This window comes from Erpetoichthys calabaricus, chromosome 5 (assembly GCF_900747795.2).
Source record: "Erpetoichthys calabaricus chromosome 5, fErpCal1.3, whole genome shotgun sequence".
In the NCBI taxonomy this organism is placed as follows: Eukaryota; Metazoa; Chordata; class Cladistia; order Polypteriformes; family Polypteridae; genus Erpetoichthys; species Erpetoichthys calabaricus.
Genome location: NC_041398.2, coordinates 99,792,851 through 99,809,448, shown reverse-complemented (window position 1 = coordinate 99,809,448; position 16,598 = coordinate 99,792,851). Strand labels below are relative to the sequence as shown.

General features: G+C 36.8%; 1 protein-coding gene across 1 annotated transcript in view; it reads left to right on the top strand.

Moving 5' to 3' along the window:
- Positions 1 to 16,598, top strand: part of stx18 (syntaxin 18) — a 151,493-nt gene that overhangs the window by 123,298 nt on the left and 11,597 nt on the right. Inside the window, exons 6-9 of the mRNA XM_028801829.2 lie at positions 3,509 to 3,624; positions 3,893 to 3,984; positions 10,565 to 10,623; positions 11,977 to 12,046. Coding sequence (XP_028657662.1) covers positions 3,509 to 3,624; positions 3,893 to 3,984; positions 10,565 to 10,623; positions 11,977 to 12,046 — 337 coding nt within the window. The remainder of the gene's footprint in view (positions 1 to 3,508; positions 3,625 to 3,892; positions 3,985 to 10,564; positions 10,624 to 11,976; positions 12,047 to 16,598) is intronic.

The window sequence follows — 16,598 nt, the reverse complement described above, 5'->3', positions numbered from 1 at the left end:
CAGTGCTTGCCAGGCGCTAAGGCTGTAGTCGTATTCAATTTTCGCAAAAACTGATCCAGTAAGAAAGGTATTTAATATATATTAAGCAATCTTGTGCAAATTTCGACATGGGGACTACAATTTTCATCAGTCAGTGTGCTGCTGCAGACTATTTCATCAGTGCTAACGAAGTTAAAATAAACCAGCATGTCATCAAAGGTAGCAACCGCTGCATTTTCTTTTTTCAGCAGTTTTGGGATAACAATTTCATTGTCTCACTGGATTACAGTGTTTATTTTAGAGCAGTGTTTTTCAGACTTTGTGGCCTTGAGACCCAGTTTTATTTTTTTAAGCTTTTTGATGATCCAGAGGTGACATTTGAAGAGAGGATGAGTTTCTCTCTTCATAAATGAGCACAGTTAGAGGGGTAAAAATATTGTTCAGCATTGTCGATCGGTTTAGTGGACTTGGTGTGTGTCACAGCAGCTCAGTTCCTGAAATTATTATTATTTTTGTTTCTGTGTGTGTTTGTAACCCTACGACAGCCACTCTCAGGTCATCCTCCTGCATATCACACTACCCATCAATGATCAATGTTAAGCACTTTCTGAAGTTAAAAAGCAAAAAGAGAAAAAAAACTCTCCTAATTAACCAGTGGAGCCAAACCTTAATTGAACAAAATGTAGTGCAATTTTTTTCTATAACTAATGGAAATGCTGTTTTTCATTATGTGAACAGGATGGTGGTTCTAAGTGAGTAAAAGTAATTAGTAAATTTTGTTTTTGGTAGATCAAACAAAATTAATGACACTATAACTGAGGCTCACTGAATTAGAAAATTTCCTGGGCAAAGCCAGGTGGCACAACGATGGATAGATGGATGGATGGTACTGTACTGATCTCTGATGGGGGATTACAGTGGCAAAGTGGAATATAAAGTGCACATTGACATAGTAGTAGTTTGAAACAATAAAAATGAAATGCCTGACTCAATATTATACACACAATATTGTGTACAGTTTTCATTTAATACAGAGATTCTTAACAAGGGGGATTGTGGCCCACTGGGAGGCTTCAGTAAACATTCAGGGTGTCCGCAGGTTGAATGAAAACAATCATAAAATAACAGGAAAATATGCAAATCACTAAAAATCAAACTATAGCAGGGATATCAAACTTATCTTTTAAAGGGGCTAACTTCATCGATATCTTGTCTACTTTAGAATCTTGGCTAGGACACTGAATGGCGTTTGTGCAATAGTTGAATCTGGTGAAGGAGGCAGAGAGCACCACGGAAAGCTGCCAGTCGTGAAATTCAGGATAATCTGTAAAAGACACTGAGAGAAAGAAAGAGGGTGGCAGTGTAAATGGGTGAAATATCAAGGAAGGTAGTGAGCTGGGTTAAAATGGCATGCAGTCTGGACAATTATTGTTTGCAGAGAAAAGAAGGTTGGTGTTGTCATTATACTTTGCAGTGGTGCAGAAACTGTGGTGAATTAAAGTATTTACTTTGTATTTCAATAAAATAATTTGATTAAAAAAAAAAAGAAACTCTTGAGAGTTTAAAATGGAGAGTGAACAGGGATGACGGTAGTGTGACTTGGGGCCAGACAACAGGCAGAATACGAAAAGAGGAGCAAGGTGCAACTCAAATAAAAATTTCTGCATGATATTATAGTAGCTACGCTTCAAAACAGTAGATGCCTAGAGCAGTAAGGGGATTTATAGCGAATGAACACTGGAGAGATGTATTTTAATGGCAGGTGTAAATGTAATCTGTATAAATTATATTCAAATACAATGTATATATGAAGCAAATTTTAAACGGACGTTTTTAAAAACGTATCTGTCATTGTGCATTGTATGTGATATATTGTAGTGACCCAATACTTGGTATGACAAGAATATAAAGCAAAAATAAAAGAAACTGAATTGGAAATTAGTTATGCCTAATATTAATCTGCACAACACATTGCTGTTACTAACCTATAGTTAGAGTAGAAACCAGTGGCTCTTAGTAACACCAACCAAAAAAGTGAAAAGATGGTGTCATGCCACTGTGCTTTAAGGAACTTTATTGTTTTAGCTTGATACCAGTTAAAGATTTGACATTCTCGTCATGGAGATGCTGGTTGACACTCACCACTGCTACTGCTCTCCTTGCTTTTTAAAGCTGCACAGGTCTCAGGGCAGGCCTGTCTTCTGTGGAATACCTGACTTCTGAGACAACTTTTCCACTTGCTTGATTGTTGTATTTGGATAGAAAGCACATTTGTAATTCCACTTATGTTGAATGTGGCTATAACAGATTGAAACACTCCAGTGCTGAATCCAGAGCATAACGAGGTAGCTTCTGTAATTAAGTTATAAATAAATGTATGCAGCTATTAATTTGGCATTATAATTTTTTTCAGAAATACATAATAGTTTTATGCATAATTTAAAAAGTAATACTTAAGCCACGTTGGGTATTGTGCAGCTTTTGTTTTTATCAAAAATATCTGCAGTGACAAATTCTGTATTGTGGTAATTACTGGTTATTTTTTCTTATAAAATACCAGCTCATTTTATTTTATGATTAAGAAGGCACTTACAAGAATCATTTTTATTTAAAAATAGCACATAGGATGTTTCTGAAATGGATTTTTAATTTTGTATTATGATTTAAAAGTACAGGTATTTTAATATCACTAGTGTCAAATGTGATTTTGCTAATAAATATGCGTTCAAAAACAAGCACCTTTGTAAAAACTGCAGCAAAAGTACAAGTGGAGAAATATCATGTCGGGAGGAATAAATATTGAGGACCATTGATTTAAGAAATACTGTTTATAAACAAATATTGTCTCTACATCTATATTTTTGATATGACTGGCTAGGAATAAGGCAAGCTCAGTGGATGAAGGCATTATACAAACTGATGGTTGTAGTCAAAATGAGCCTCAGTAGTTAGAACACTATCATAGAGGGAGCTGGTGGCAGAAGGATATTGAATTGTGGAGATGACAGCATTGGTCAGGATAGCCTATAATTTTTTTCCAATTTCCTCGTTTCTACCATATTTTCTTATTCTATCTAGTGAGTCCATGGTAAATCCTGTGGGGTTGCTGGCCTTCTGGATAAAGTTATTCAAGGCAGACCAGTAGTAATTTGCCAAAAGTTTCATTTGTCTATGTTGCAGATCAGATACTGTAGGATGTTTAGATATGAAAAGTAATGTTCCTTTTACATTATTATTAAAAATCAGAAAATTAGCTATGTTGTTACATGTGTCATTGCTAAAATATAAGTTAGTCTCTTACGAGGATATATGGATTGGGCGGCCCACATTTAAAGATAACCCAGGCTATCTTAACAAAGAGGTTAAAAAGTGAGTGTCGTACATGTTCTTTTTTTTATTAAATTCCATTATGATATTTTCTGATCATTGGCATTACAGTACTTTAACATGTACACATTTTGATACTATTTTGTTCTAATTGCCATTAAATTCATCTTTGTAATTATAATGAGCAAATTATTCATTATAGGTCAAGACTTGAACCAGAGAAAAGAAATAAATTAGTAGATTCCACTTCTCCCAAGACACCAGTGATTTCTTCAACAGAACAAGTAGATGAAAAAGCTATTCAAGATGAAAGCACTGGTAAGTGACTTCCTTAATGTTTGCAATGCAATTCCTTGCTATTCAAGCACTTTATGTTTTCAGTTAATAAAAAACACATACAGATCCACTTATCCGTTTTTTTTTTCCAAATCTTCTTTTTTGTAGATTAGGACTGAGGGATCTATAGTCTGTTTGGTATAATGTACCTGTCTATCTTACACTCAATAGGATCAGTTTAGAGTTGTCAGTTAAAAGCTTTTAGGTAACTAGTATTAATGGTGTTGCTGCCATATCTGTTTGTTTCCAGATAAAAGCAGCACAGAAATCCAGGACAATAATGTTGCTCTTTGGGAAAATGGAAAAGTGGAGGATGAACTGTCACCTGAAGAAATTCAAATGGTACTTTATTATTGTTGTTTTTAGAAAATGCATATTTTTTTCTCCATCTTCCAAGAACAAATTACTTTTTGTTGCAGAAAATTCAATTAATATACTTTCATGTTGAGTATTTTATTTTATTGCAAAATTTCTTAAATAGAAAAATAATCATTCTCTTATAAAGATGACACTTAATTAGTTATACTTGGTTGATAACACAAATAGTTTTCTCCTTCAAACAGCTAAAATTACTGCTATAATTTAATAGATATAGCTTGCGGACACTGTCAAGGTGTTTAATTGTTGCCTGACTAAACAAGTAAAAAGGAAATACATATGACAGCCATTTTGAGTATAGTGTGATGGTTGGTGCCTGACATGGTGGTTTGAGCATTTCAGAAACAGCTGTAATCCTAGGATATTCATGTACTGCAGTCTCCAGAGGTTACAAATACTTGTTATTTGGAGAGTTCAGATGTAGAGGATAGCCAGACTCATTCATCTTCTTATAAAGGCTCAACTTGTGTTGGACTGAAAACAGGAGAGAAGTTAGCAGCAAAATACTCTGAGATGGCTAAGAACAAGAAGATGAGACTGTAAATGATTACTGTGACTGGATGATAGATGATTGGAAAAATGTTGGTGGGTCTAGGGAATCTCAATTTCTGCAGATGGTAGCATCAGACTTTGGTGTAAACAACATGATCTCATATAGACTGGTTGTGGTAGTGTAATAGAGGAATGTTTTCTTGTAATACATTAGGCCTTTTAAACCAACTTGAGCATCATTTGAGTGCCACAGCGTACCTAAGCATTGTTGATAACCTGTACATTACTTTATGCTGACAGTCTACACGGTTTTAAATTGATGCTTCCATTAGGATAATTTGGCATGCCATAAAGCACACATTATCACATGTTGGTTCCATTAATATGACAGTAACTTCAGTTTACACCAATGGTCTGAACAGTCTTCACATCTCCACCCAGTAGACCACTTTGGGAATGACATTGATCAGGAGACAGCACACTGTCAATGTGTAGCCAAAAATTCTGCAGGGACTGCATTTTGCTATCTAGTCAGCATGGACCAAGCTCTCTAAGGAATGTTTCCAACGTCTTGTTGCATTCATGCCTCAAAGAATTCAGTCTGTTGAGGAGACAAAATAGGGTTTTACTAATAAGGAGGCCACTGAGTGCATATTTACTGTAAATGAAAATGATATATTCTCACTGATTGCATCCCAACGTCACCCCATTCCACATTAAGAGACATATCATATCTCATTTCCAAAAAGCAACAAAATAATAGTTTTGTAGTGTTTTACCACTGGTAAATCATCTACAGACTTCTTTAATTTACTGTCAAATTAAATTTACATATTTTACAAACTTTCCACACATGCAAGTATAGGTGACTTGTCAAGTGTTGCATTTAAAAATGTGATGTTGTGGATTGAACTTATATTCTGGTGTTTTTCAGTTTACCAGGGAAGTCACACAACAAAAATGCTAGGGAAATACTTGTTACTTAAGTGAAAGAGCACATATTTTTTAAAGTTTTAATGTCTTTTTCAATGTAGACAAGAATATATGTATATTTTAATTGTACAGAGTAAAACTTGTTGCCACTTTTAAAATGCAGTATGTATTTTCAACATTTTTAATATTATGAGAGGGTACCCAAATTGTATGAATTTGCCAAGGTACTGTAAAGGACACTGCTAAAATAGCATAGAACAAATATTTTTGATGCTTTATGTCTGGCTTTGATGAAGGGGCAAAAGTCCTGAATCACTTGACAAACATTGGGTGAAGATGTTAGGACATCACCTTTATTATTGATGAGGACATCATGGTTTCTTTCTTTTTAACATTTGGATATACATCATAATGGATCATCAGCAATTACCTCCATCCATCCATTTTCCAACCCGCTGAATCCAAACACAGGGTCACGGGGGTCTCCTGGAGCCAATCCCAGCCAACACAGGGCACAAGGCAGGAACCAATCCCGGGCAGGGTGCCAACCCACCACAGAGCAATTACCTGATTCCTTTAATTTTAACTGCTATCCAGTCGTGAACGGAGCAGTGATATTGGACAGCGCAACTGTGCTCCTGAAAGGAGCTTTAGCTCAGAGTACTGCCATTTTTTGTTTTTGATTAAGTAAGATACAAAAGCTCTGTGTGTCTGTATTGTTTGCCATTTGTTCTAACCCAGTGCCCAGTAGTTGTCCCGGTGGAGTTTCATGTTTTCCTCTCTTTCAGTGTGGGTTTTCTACCATGGTACTCTGGTCTTCCTTCCAGTTTTCCAAAGATGTGTTTGTCTTGTTGACTTGACAGTTTTAAATTGACCCCTTGAGTGAGTGTGGGTGAAGCAACCAAATGTAAAATAATAACAATAACGATGACGCCCCTCCAAGTGACATGATCACAATGCACATGACTGTCAAAGTCAGTAGATGTATCCTTTCCAGCAGTGCACCCAATTTGTTTAATAAGTACACTCTGAACATTTGTAATGAAATGTGTGTTAATCAAATTCTGAATCACTTTTCTTCACCAGCACTTAATGTACAGGAGTTTAACTTCGTAGTTTTGGTAAGGTCACATTGAGATATCCCATCTGTCCAGCATTAAAACTTCACCTGTAAAGAACCTAGCCAACAGCTTATTAGTATCTTCACACTTGGCTCTAGACTCTCTAGTGTAGCATCTCCAGAATAAGAGACAGACCACCCCCACCCAGTTTTACCTTTGGAAATGCTGGTTATTAATTAAAACAATCAGCAAGATACCCCCCCAAGAGTCAAGTTAAATGTAGGCTGACTGAGGGATCTCTGTTTCACTGCCCAGTTGGGACATCAGAAATATGAAGAAATTGGTATAATTTGTGAACAAGGTTCATAAATTGGTGAAAGTCTACATGAAACACCTTCACTTTCTCAGTTGTGGTTTAGACATGGTCATAGATTTACTTTCACAAATAACACAGACACACTTGTTGCAATATACTAAATAATATAATTTATTTATAACATAAGGATTATAGAAGATGAACATATGTAGGTATGTACTGTATATACAGTTGATGTATATAGATATATATAGGCAAAAGACATTAATAAACATCATAAAACATAAAATTATGAAGGCTTAATTGACTTTTTCTTTCCCATAGAAAAGGACACAAAACATATGAATTCTATTTCTTGGGTTAGACAGATTGTTTTCTTTCTTATAGATAAAAGAATATAACTTATGAATTCTGGTTTTCACTTCACTTCAATTCAATGTGTTTAAGATGGATAAGTTCTTTAGCCAGTTATTAATCTTCTTGTGTTCACATCGTGGTGTTCATTTGCTCACAGCTAGCCTATGCTGAGTTACCACCAACCACACTTAATTCTGTGTGTGTGTGTGTGTGTGTGTGTGTGTGTGTGTGAGAAATGCTACTCTGCGCATTACCTTACTGTATTTAGGACGAGAAATTCATAAAAGCCACAACTTCTCCTTCACAAGGTTATTACCTTACAGTTACATTGACACCAATACCATAATACACTAGCTGGCTTTGTTCTGTCTATTAAATTACAGTTAATAGTTCTCAGAATCAAAGTAGTTGTATTCATGGTTTGAGGTAAGCGATGCTTTGTTCCTTTCCTGGTTATCTTTCTTTGGACATGTGGAAGAATCTTCAATGCATTTTCTTTCTCCTTCTTCACTATGTTCAGACCTTCTAGTTGTGGGTGGTACTGGAGTTTCCCTTTTGCGGTTTTTACACACAGTGTTCTCCGTTGCTAACAAAATTATGCCTTCTGACCAACTGGTCATCGGTTAGTTGCCATTTTCAACAAGACAAACACATGGTCTATCTGCTTGTGCACTTACTGTCCTTTAGGAAAGTTTGGACTGATGGCACCCTTATCAATCTCCAATACAGAGTCTTCTAACCTTCCAGTCCAGCAAAGATGCCCCTTGAAGTAAAGGGATTGCTCCAACTTCTGTTATAGCCACACCCTATCAGCACTGGGTGTCTGCTGTACAGTAGAAGTTATGGACAATTTAAGAGATGTAAGCTTGATGAGAGAAAAGTTTGAATCAAGGTGTGTTTGAGGTTTTTAAAGGAAGGAATAGAGGTTTTGTCATTGTATTTGGCTCATACCTCTGAGAGCTATCCCCAAGTGTTACTTTCTCTATGATAGATCCTCTTATCAGGTAACATGGGGAGTCTGCATTCTGCAGAAGCACCCTGTCATGAAAATGGAGACATTTTACCTGACAATACAAGCGTCTGGCCCTGGCTTTTAAGGACTTCAGTTCTAGCCATAGCACAAAATGTGTAATGTCAGTGTGTCCTACAGTACAGGTAAGGACTTCACAATGTGTGACAGTAAACATAAACATGAATTTAATCTTTCAATTCTCTTTTAAAAAATCTGTCTTTTTCTACACCCTATAAAATAACTACAGTGATCCCTTGCTATATTGCGCTTCGCCTTTCGCGGCTTCACTCTATCGCGGATTTTATATGTAAGCATATTTAAATATATATCGCGGATTTTTTGCTGGTTCGCGGATTTCTACGGACAATGGGTCTTTTAATTACTGGTACATGCTTCCTCAGTTGGTTTGCCCAGTTGATTTCATACAAGGGACGCTATTGGCAGATGGCTGAGAAGCTACCCAGCTTACTTTTCTCTCTCTCTCTCTTGCGCTGACTTTCTCTGATCCTGACGTAGGGGGATTGAGCAGGGGGGCTGTTTGCACACCTAGACGATACGGACGCTCGTCTAAAAATGCTGAAAGATTATCTTCACGTTGGCTACCTTCTGTGCAGCTGCTTCGTGAAGCGACATGCTGCACGGTGCTTCGCATACTTAAAAGCACGAAGGGCACGTATTGATTTTTTTATCTCTCTCTCTCTCTCTGCTCCTGACGGAGGGGGTGTGAGTTGCCACCTTCAACAGCTTTGTGCCGCGGTGCTTCGCATACTTAAAAGCCAAACAGCCCTATTGATTTGTTTGCTCCTTTGAAGAGGAAGATATGTTTGCATTCTTTTAATTGTGAGACTGAACTGTCATCTCTGTCTTGTCATGGAGCACAGTTTAAACTTTTGAAAAAGAGACAAATGTTTGTTTGCAGTGTTTGAATAACGTTCCTGTCTCTCTACAACCTCCTGTGTTTCTGCGCAAATCTGTAACCCAAGCATGACAATATAAAAATAACCATATAAACATATGGTTCCTACTTCGCGGATTTTCTTATTTCGCAGGTGGCTCTGGAACGCAACCCCCGCGATGGAGGAGGGATTACTGTATACACATTCCATTTCCAAGATATCCTGCATCTGGACCTGACTTTTCAACTTGCATCAGACCACTACATTTTGTAATTTGGCATACAAGGCTTACAGACCTTTTTTTTTTTTTAACTCTACCTAGGGAGTGATCCTTTAACTATCTCAGTGATTCTAGTTTTGTATTTATTTTTTTTCTGAACTGTTGCTATTACAGGTATATCTTTCACTTGGCTGATATAAGTTGCATTGAGTAAATACAGCTGGAAAAAATATTTTTTGTATGTGTCCTCATTTTAGCCTGCAAATCAACAAAATGTGAATATTTCAAAGGGGGTGATTCTTTTCTATACCCACTGTGTCTCTGAATATCTGAATTTTTGTGGAACATCATCAGAGTGCAACTAACAAGATTATGAGCCAGATTCCTCATCCGGTTTGCTGCTTCCCCTCAGTCTCCACTCCTTTTATCTCTCTACACTTTCAACTGCACCTCCCACAAACGATCCACCTTTAAAACTGCCGATAGCTTCTGAGGACCTCGCTTTCATCCACATGATCTCATATTGGAAATATGTGGCATATTAGATGGGGGTGAATTAGCTGGCCAGTTCAAGTGTTATCAACAATTTGGACCTGAGCACTTTGATAGTGAAAACTGTAACAGGCATATGTAGGGTGGAATCTTTTAGAATACTGGCTACCTTTGTTGCTTCTCTTATCTGGAATCAAATTTAAAAAATGTCCTGTGATCAGCAAATGAACACACAAAATAATCACAGACCAGGTTCATCTAGAAACCATTTAATTTAGTTATTAATATTGGAAAAACATTACAGATCAATAGTTTCTTTAATTTGTCTTTCTAGGACCTCCAACCCACCCCCAAGTAGCCACATTTTTTTAAGTTAATATACCATTTTCAGTGCGTATTAAGTGTGCTATATTGTCATTTACTGCTGATGCTTATAATATTGTGTTAATTATGACATATTTTGTATATTGTGCTGTTTATTATGTTCTGCTTTTGTTAAACTTATAGCTGTACCACAAAGGCAAATTGCTACCACCTGTGTTATATGGCAAAAAAACTTTCATTCTGTTGCAGGGGTGCGCATGCCCCAATATACCCAGCTAAAGCCAAGACAGATAGTAGGGCAATGAAAAAAAAAAATGTTTTCTACAATATTGTTTAGTAATTAACAATTAAGTACAATTACATATAAAAATTTATAATTAGTATATGACAATGAAATGTGTGCATGGTATTGCCTTTAATTTTCAAAATTTTTTTCTGTAGTTTGAACAAGAAAATCAAAGGCTTGTCAGTGAGATGAACAGCCTCGTCGACGAAGTCAGGTACTTTACAAGCCTGAACACATTTTCCATATTCGTGTTTTCTCTGGGGGAACTTTTCATATGTGCTTTGTTGGATTCAACTGAGAATAACATCCCTTAGCAAAACAAGCCTTTCATTTGCTTGTGGGTATATACAGTAATTGTGTTTGAAGCAGCCAGTGGAATATATTGTACATGTTAAATAGGTAAATATTTATTTGGAAATAAATAGAGTGACAGCAATTTGCTTGCACATCAATTATGTGATTTTATATAATAGTAGTTTGTGGAATATTGCATTATAAGCACCAAAGAATAAAAAGTGGGTTTTTATTAAGGTAGGTTTCTGCCTAAAACTGTAAGACTTTCAGCCATTAAGATATGTTATTTTGTTGTGAAGGAAGTAATCACAGTAACACATTACATAGAACATCCCTCATCCTTCATGTATGTATTACCTTTTGGCAGCATTAAAGGGGAAACATCAAGTAGAAAACAAACAAAAAAGGATGCAAATGTTTTAAAGAAGGTTATTTTATTTTGGTTATTTTGTGAATTTCCCATTGGGATTAATAAAGTATCTATCTATCTATCTATCTATTAACTAAATGAAAATATAGGGGAGGGTTTAAGTCCAGGGAGAATACAAATTAACAAAGAAAAGGAAAGAATAAACCTATTTCTGGGAATAAAATGCAATTTATTTTTTATGTTATAAATAGTGGCTGAGTATTTTACCAAACAGATTATCAACAGAGACTTCAGGGTTGTAACCAGCTGTGAGATGAACACCAGCCTGCTGTCCACTTTGGGATGTGGGATGTCACTGACTACTTGTTCCCATTTATTATGGTAGATGTGATCTGAGTGTGTTGATCGTGTGGGTTATTCATGCAGTCACCCATACAGCTTAACTGACCTAAGGAAAACAAGTGTGAATGCAGCTTGATGTCTCTTTGTTAAGCTTGCGGTGGATGACTGTGCAGATGGTACTTCACATTGTTGGCTGGTACAGTGTCTGTCCAGCCATACCTGCTGTCAATAAACCAGAGTAAGGAGGCATTAGAGATGATGATCTGTGGTGTTTTCACAGAACAGCCTGCATTTTACATAATGGTGGAAAAGTGAACTAGGCACTGATTTTATAAAACCAAAGTATTTTGTGCTGATTGTACTCTAAATGGCTATTGCTCTATCTCAGCACAAAATGCATATCTAATGTAATAAGTTATTTAAGAAGCACTCAGCTTACAAAGCTGGATAAACTATACTTACATTGTGTACTGTGTCCTCTTTCTCTGTCTGATTTAATGTGCAGTTGTATATTGTTGTTTTACTAGAACAGCCAACTTTTTTGTCTTTATCTTTCTTTAGGCAAATAGAAGGAAAAGTGGTTGAAATATCTAGACTTCAAGAGATTTTTTCAGAGAAAGTTCTACAACAGGTACATTTTTTGTAAAGAATATTGGTCAGAATTTTTGTAGTGAGAATATGGGTGAGTACTTTTGTAGTGAAGGGTTATTCAAGGGTTTTTAGTAAGCCATATGCTTTTGTTCAGCTCACTAAAAATAATTAATTCTGCTGGGTTTCAATTGGCTCCATATTTAATAGCAGTTGAGGTGTGTCCAACAGTAAAAACAAAATAGTATTATGAAAAATTCTTAATCCAGTAATCCAGTTTAGCCATGAACAGGACACACTCCAATGCAACTCACACAAATGTTCACACTCATATTCATGTAATGCTAATTTAGTTAGAATCACCAGGTAACATAACCTGTCCATATTTGGAACTGTAGGAGTACAACTTGCTGTATTCAGAGAAAACCCTTTACAGAGTCAGGTAGAACATGCAGACTCCTAATGGACAACAACTGACTCTGGGATTTGATCCTAGGATCCCAAATCTGTGGGGCAACGTTGTTAAACACTTCATTACCATGCCATTTAACTGGTAAATAAGTTTTGGAGTACAAGGTAATCTATTATCAAGGACAAGCAATAAAATACAATTGTGAAAACAAGGTTTAGACAAGGGGCACAAGGTAAACACACAAAAAGAGATAGGATTGGTGAAGTTTCTACTGGGGAGAAAAACCCAAAATAAAAACAGGAGGGTGTTAGTGTGGGCAAACACGTCAGTGGTGGTGTGCCATTTCAGTTTAAATAGTACTCAGAAGTAAACTGTTCCATGGAAATTGATTTCAAATAAAAGTTGTGGGGGACAGGAAAGAAGCTGGAAGAGGTATTGGAGACACCAAAGGCCTTTGGCCGTTTAACTGTGCCCTTGACTAAGGAATGCAGAGATGCCTGGGGACACCAAAAGAACTGCTGGTAAGAAGTACTGTACTCAAGTTCTAAGGATTGCAACTGAAATAACTGTAGTGTAGGAGTTAAAGTGGGCCGGAGTATCAAGTCAAAACATAAGTTAGGACAAATGTTCAAGTGGTGGGAACAAGAGACGCCAGATTTGAGAGAAGGGAGATGAAAGGGAGTGCTTTATACTGCATACTGAGTGGAGAATTGAACAAATGGGTTTAATGACTGTGTAAATATGACAAAAGGGACAGCTGTTTTTTTCATGCTCTTTTTAGTTGCTATTTTGTATCTCCCATTTTTACCCTCCCTTATATTTTCATCTAGTCTAAAACTGTTTGCTACCGTGGTCTTCTTATTTTATGTAGGGATTTGTTAATACCTTGAGTGTAGCCCTTAGTATCACTGTTTGTTTGGAATATGATCTCAAAAATCTAAAAACTTACTGTTCAATGATTTACATATTATACATGAGACAGTAAATACTTTGCCAGCTGATGAATATTTTGAAACTAGGGGTGTACTAATGTGGATAAATGTATTTGACTTAGTCAATGCGTGGTCTTTGAGACAGTACACCCTTTAAATTAAATATAACTGTACAGCTTTACCTGTTTGTCGGTCATGCAGATGTTTTCATGGAACTGAATGAATGACTTGAATCGCTTTGGTGAACGCAATAATGCCCTTTATTAGACAGCAGTAACAGGTGTTACAGATTACTCAAGGTTCCTCTCACACGTTTAGTCACTTTAAACTGGTCCAGTGTACATGACCATGAGATGAACTGATTTCTGCCTTATATCACCTCTTTCTCACCCTCAGGGACTGGGTGAATGAACACACACACAAATGTCTTTGTTAATGTCAAATGATGTCAGTGGTGGAATTATTTTAATGTACACAATCACAGGGAGCCAAAACCTGGCATATTGTGAATGCTTAAAATATAAAATGAACTCTGATTTTCAAGAGGCTATTTTTGTCATATGTTTTACCTACATTTATAACTTCAGGACACAAATTATGAGAGTATCACTTTTCAGTGTTGATAAAATAAACGGTTCCTGCCAGAGAAGCTTCACTATGTGCTCAGCTTCACGATGCATTTAGTAGAGTAATACCTTAGAGTTTTTCAGTTCCACATTTCACATACATAAAGGTGATTGAGGTTATAGGTAAGATCTGTCTTTGCCTACTAATACCTGATCATGGTCCCAGACAGTGCTGACATGTTCCATGTTGATGAGACATACAAGTCAAACATTTTGCGACAGTAAATTTGAATTTAAACTTAAAATTACGAGAGAACTGCATGTATTTTCCTAGTCAGAAATGTTATATTTTATGCACCCTCACACCATTACTCGTATTTTGTTTTAATGTGAGATTTATAAATCATTACACCCCTGCTGGTCAAAAATGAAAACCCTTGGTACAGTCGTCACTTCTGGCAGTACCTCTTACTCAAGAACAAGTCTTTTAGTGTTTTTGAGAGAAGCTGTAGTGGTCTCAGTTTCACTATGAGACACAGTGAATCTCTCAATCCCCAATATCAGAAAACCCAACTTATATTTTCCTTCTATTGAGGAGGACATGTTAACATTGTTAGTGGTTTCATACAGTTCTTAGTTGAGGTCATTACATGAGTCACCACTGACAAGAAGATGGCTTCTGTTGATCATTCTGAATAATTAAATCACCAGAAAGCATCAGGGATGTTTTTTTGGGGGTATTGCTGATAGATCTAAATCCAAAAAAAAAGTGTCCATGAAAAATGTTTTTTGGAATTGTCACTGAAAGAAACACTGAACTCCAGAGTACTTTATTTAAATTGTTTGAGGGATTAACCATCAGGAAAAGACTTGTCAGAAACCCGGAGAGATTGGTGTGAAAATCATACAACACCCAACAAACTGTTTGCAGAAGTTGACTGCTGATAAGTATGTGGATAAAAAAAACAAAACAAAAACAATTCACATTGGAAAAAGTTGACCAGCTGACAGAGGAAAACAAAAAATTGTAAATGAAAAATAACAGCCTTCTGCTTATCAAAAAAGTGGGGAAGTTAACACACAGGCTGAGTTTTATTTGTATCTAAATGAAATGCAATGACAAAGAGAGCTAAAGAGAACCAACTAGAATTCAAGGACATAAAAAATTAACTGTGATGAAAAACTGAATTGGCTAGACATGACATGTTTATTGAAAAATGGTCCAGCTGAGTAGCTTTTTTAGCCTTTTAAAGTAGCATTAAATGGCTCTTGAGAGTACAGTAGTTCATTGTGTGTTTGGATGATTCACAGACTGTAAAAAAAAAGTCACTAAGTATTTACTGGTTTTCCTTATTTTATAATTTTAGTTCTGGTACATTTGGCTCATTGCAATAAAATGTAATACATAATTCTGTTTCCTTGACTAAAGCACCTTAATATTGCAATCTTGGATTATAAAATAAAAAAACAGTTTTGTCACAAAATGCTAATTATCTATTTTAGCTTTTCTTGAAACCAAATACAGTGGAGAATACCGGCAATATGTTTTATAAGTTTATTCAGTTTTTAATTCTTTCATGTTTTTTGGAAAAACGTGGCAATATCTATTAATGGTTTTTCACAGAGTGCTAGCTATCCTCATAAGCAATGAACACAAGGTAATAAATTTTAAGAAATAACTTAAAATAACTTAATTATGGTACATTTAATTATAAAAAAATAAGATGTACTTAAAGCAAAAATATGGGGAAAGATCATGTGACGATGCGTGTTCGCTCCATGCTCCCATCTTGCTTCTGGGAGCTCTTGAACCCGACACCGTCGGTAATGTCACCGATGAGCTAGGCAGTGAGGCACAACAAAGCAAGGGAATGGTGCAAAAAGTGCAAAGTACTTTTATTAAAACAACAACAATCAAAGTGTTCAAATAAATAGTGCAGTGCAGCTCAAAAATCTTTAAGTAAATAATCCGATAAAACAAGTGAACTGGTGAAAGTTAAAATCCAATAAATAGAAAAATCCTTTTTAAAACGAGGTTAAAACAATGGCTGTTAAAAACAATGACTAGAAGCTGTCCTTTTAAAAACAAATCAGCCCAGTGCCTTTCTTCTACTGGTGACTGGCGACTCCCCTGCTTCTCCCATCCAGGCAATGCCCCAGGGGAGTCACCCTAACTGCAGCTGACCTGCTCTGCCTGCTGGTCTGGAGGCTTCCCGATTCCTGGCTTCGGTTCTGCTCTCCCCAGACCAAGACTTGGGTTCCCCAGCGACCAGGACGCTCACGCTGGAGAATCCACCTCCCCAGCCTCCCAACTCCCACTGTCTTCTGCGGCGAGCCATCCTTCTTCCGGTCACTCCTGCTCCTCAACTACACGCTCAGCAAGAGCAACCACTACCGACTGCCCTAGTTGTTGGCTAAACACCCCGCTAGGGCTCACTGCTCAGCTGCCTTCTTCTCTCTCCTGCATACACCGGCTTTCTCCTGCCTGCTTCCTGCCACCTTCTTCTCTTCTCTTAACCTCCGTTCACTTTTTTCTTTTTTTTTTCCCTAGCCGCCTCGCGCTTCTATTTATTACGGGGACGTGGATCAGATGTGGCAATTAGCAGCTCCCAGCACCAATTACGGAAGCGGACAACTCCTCACCTGTGCACTTAAGTGAGGACCATCCACGTCACGCATCACCCA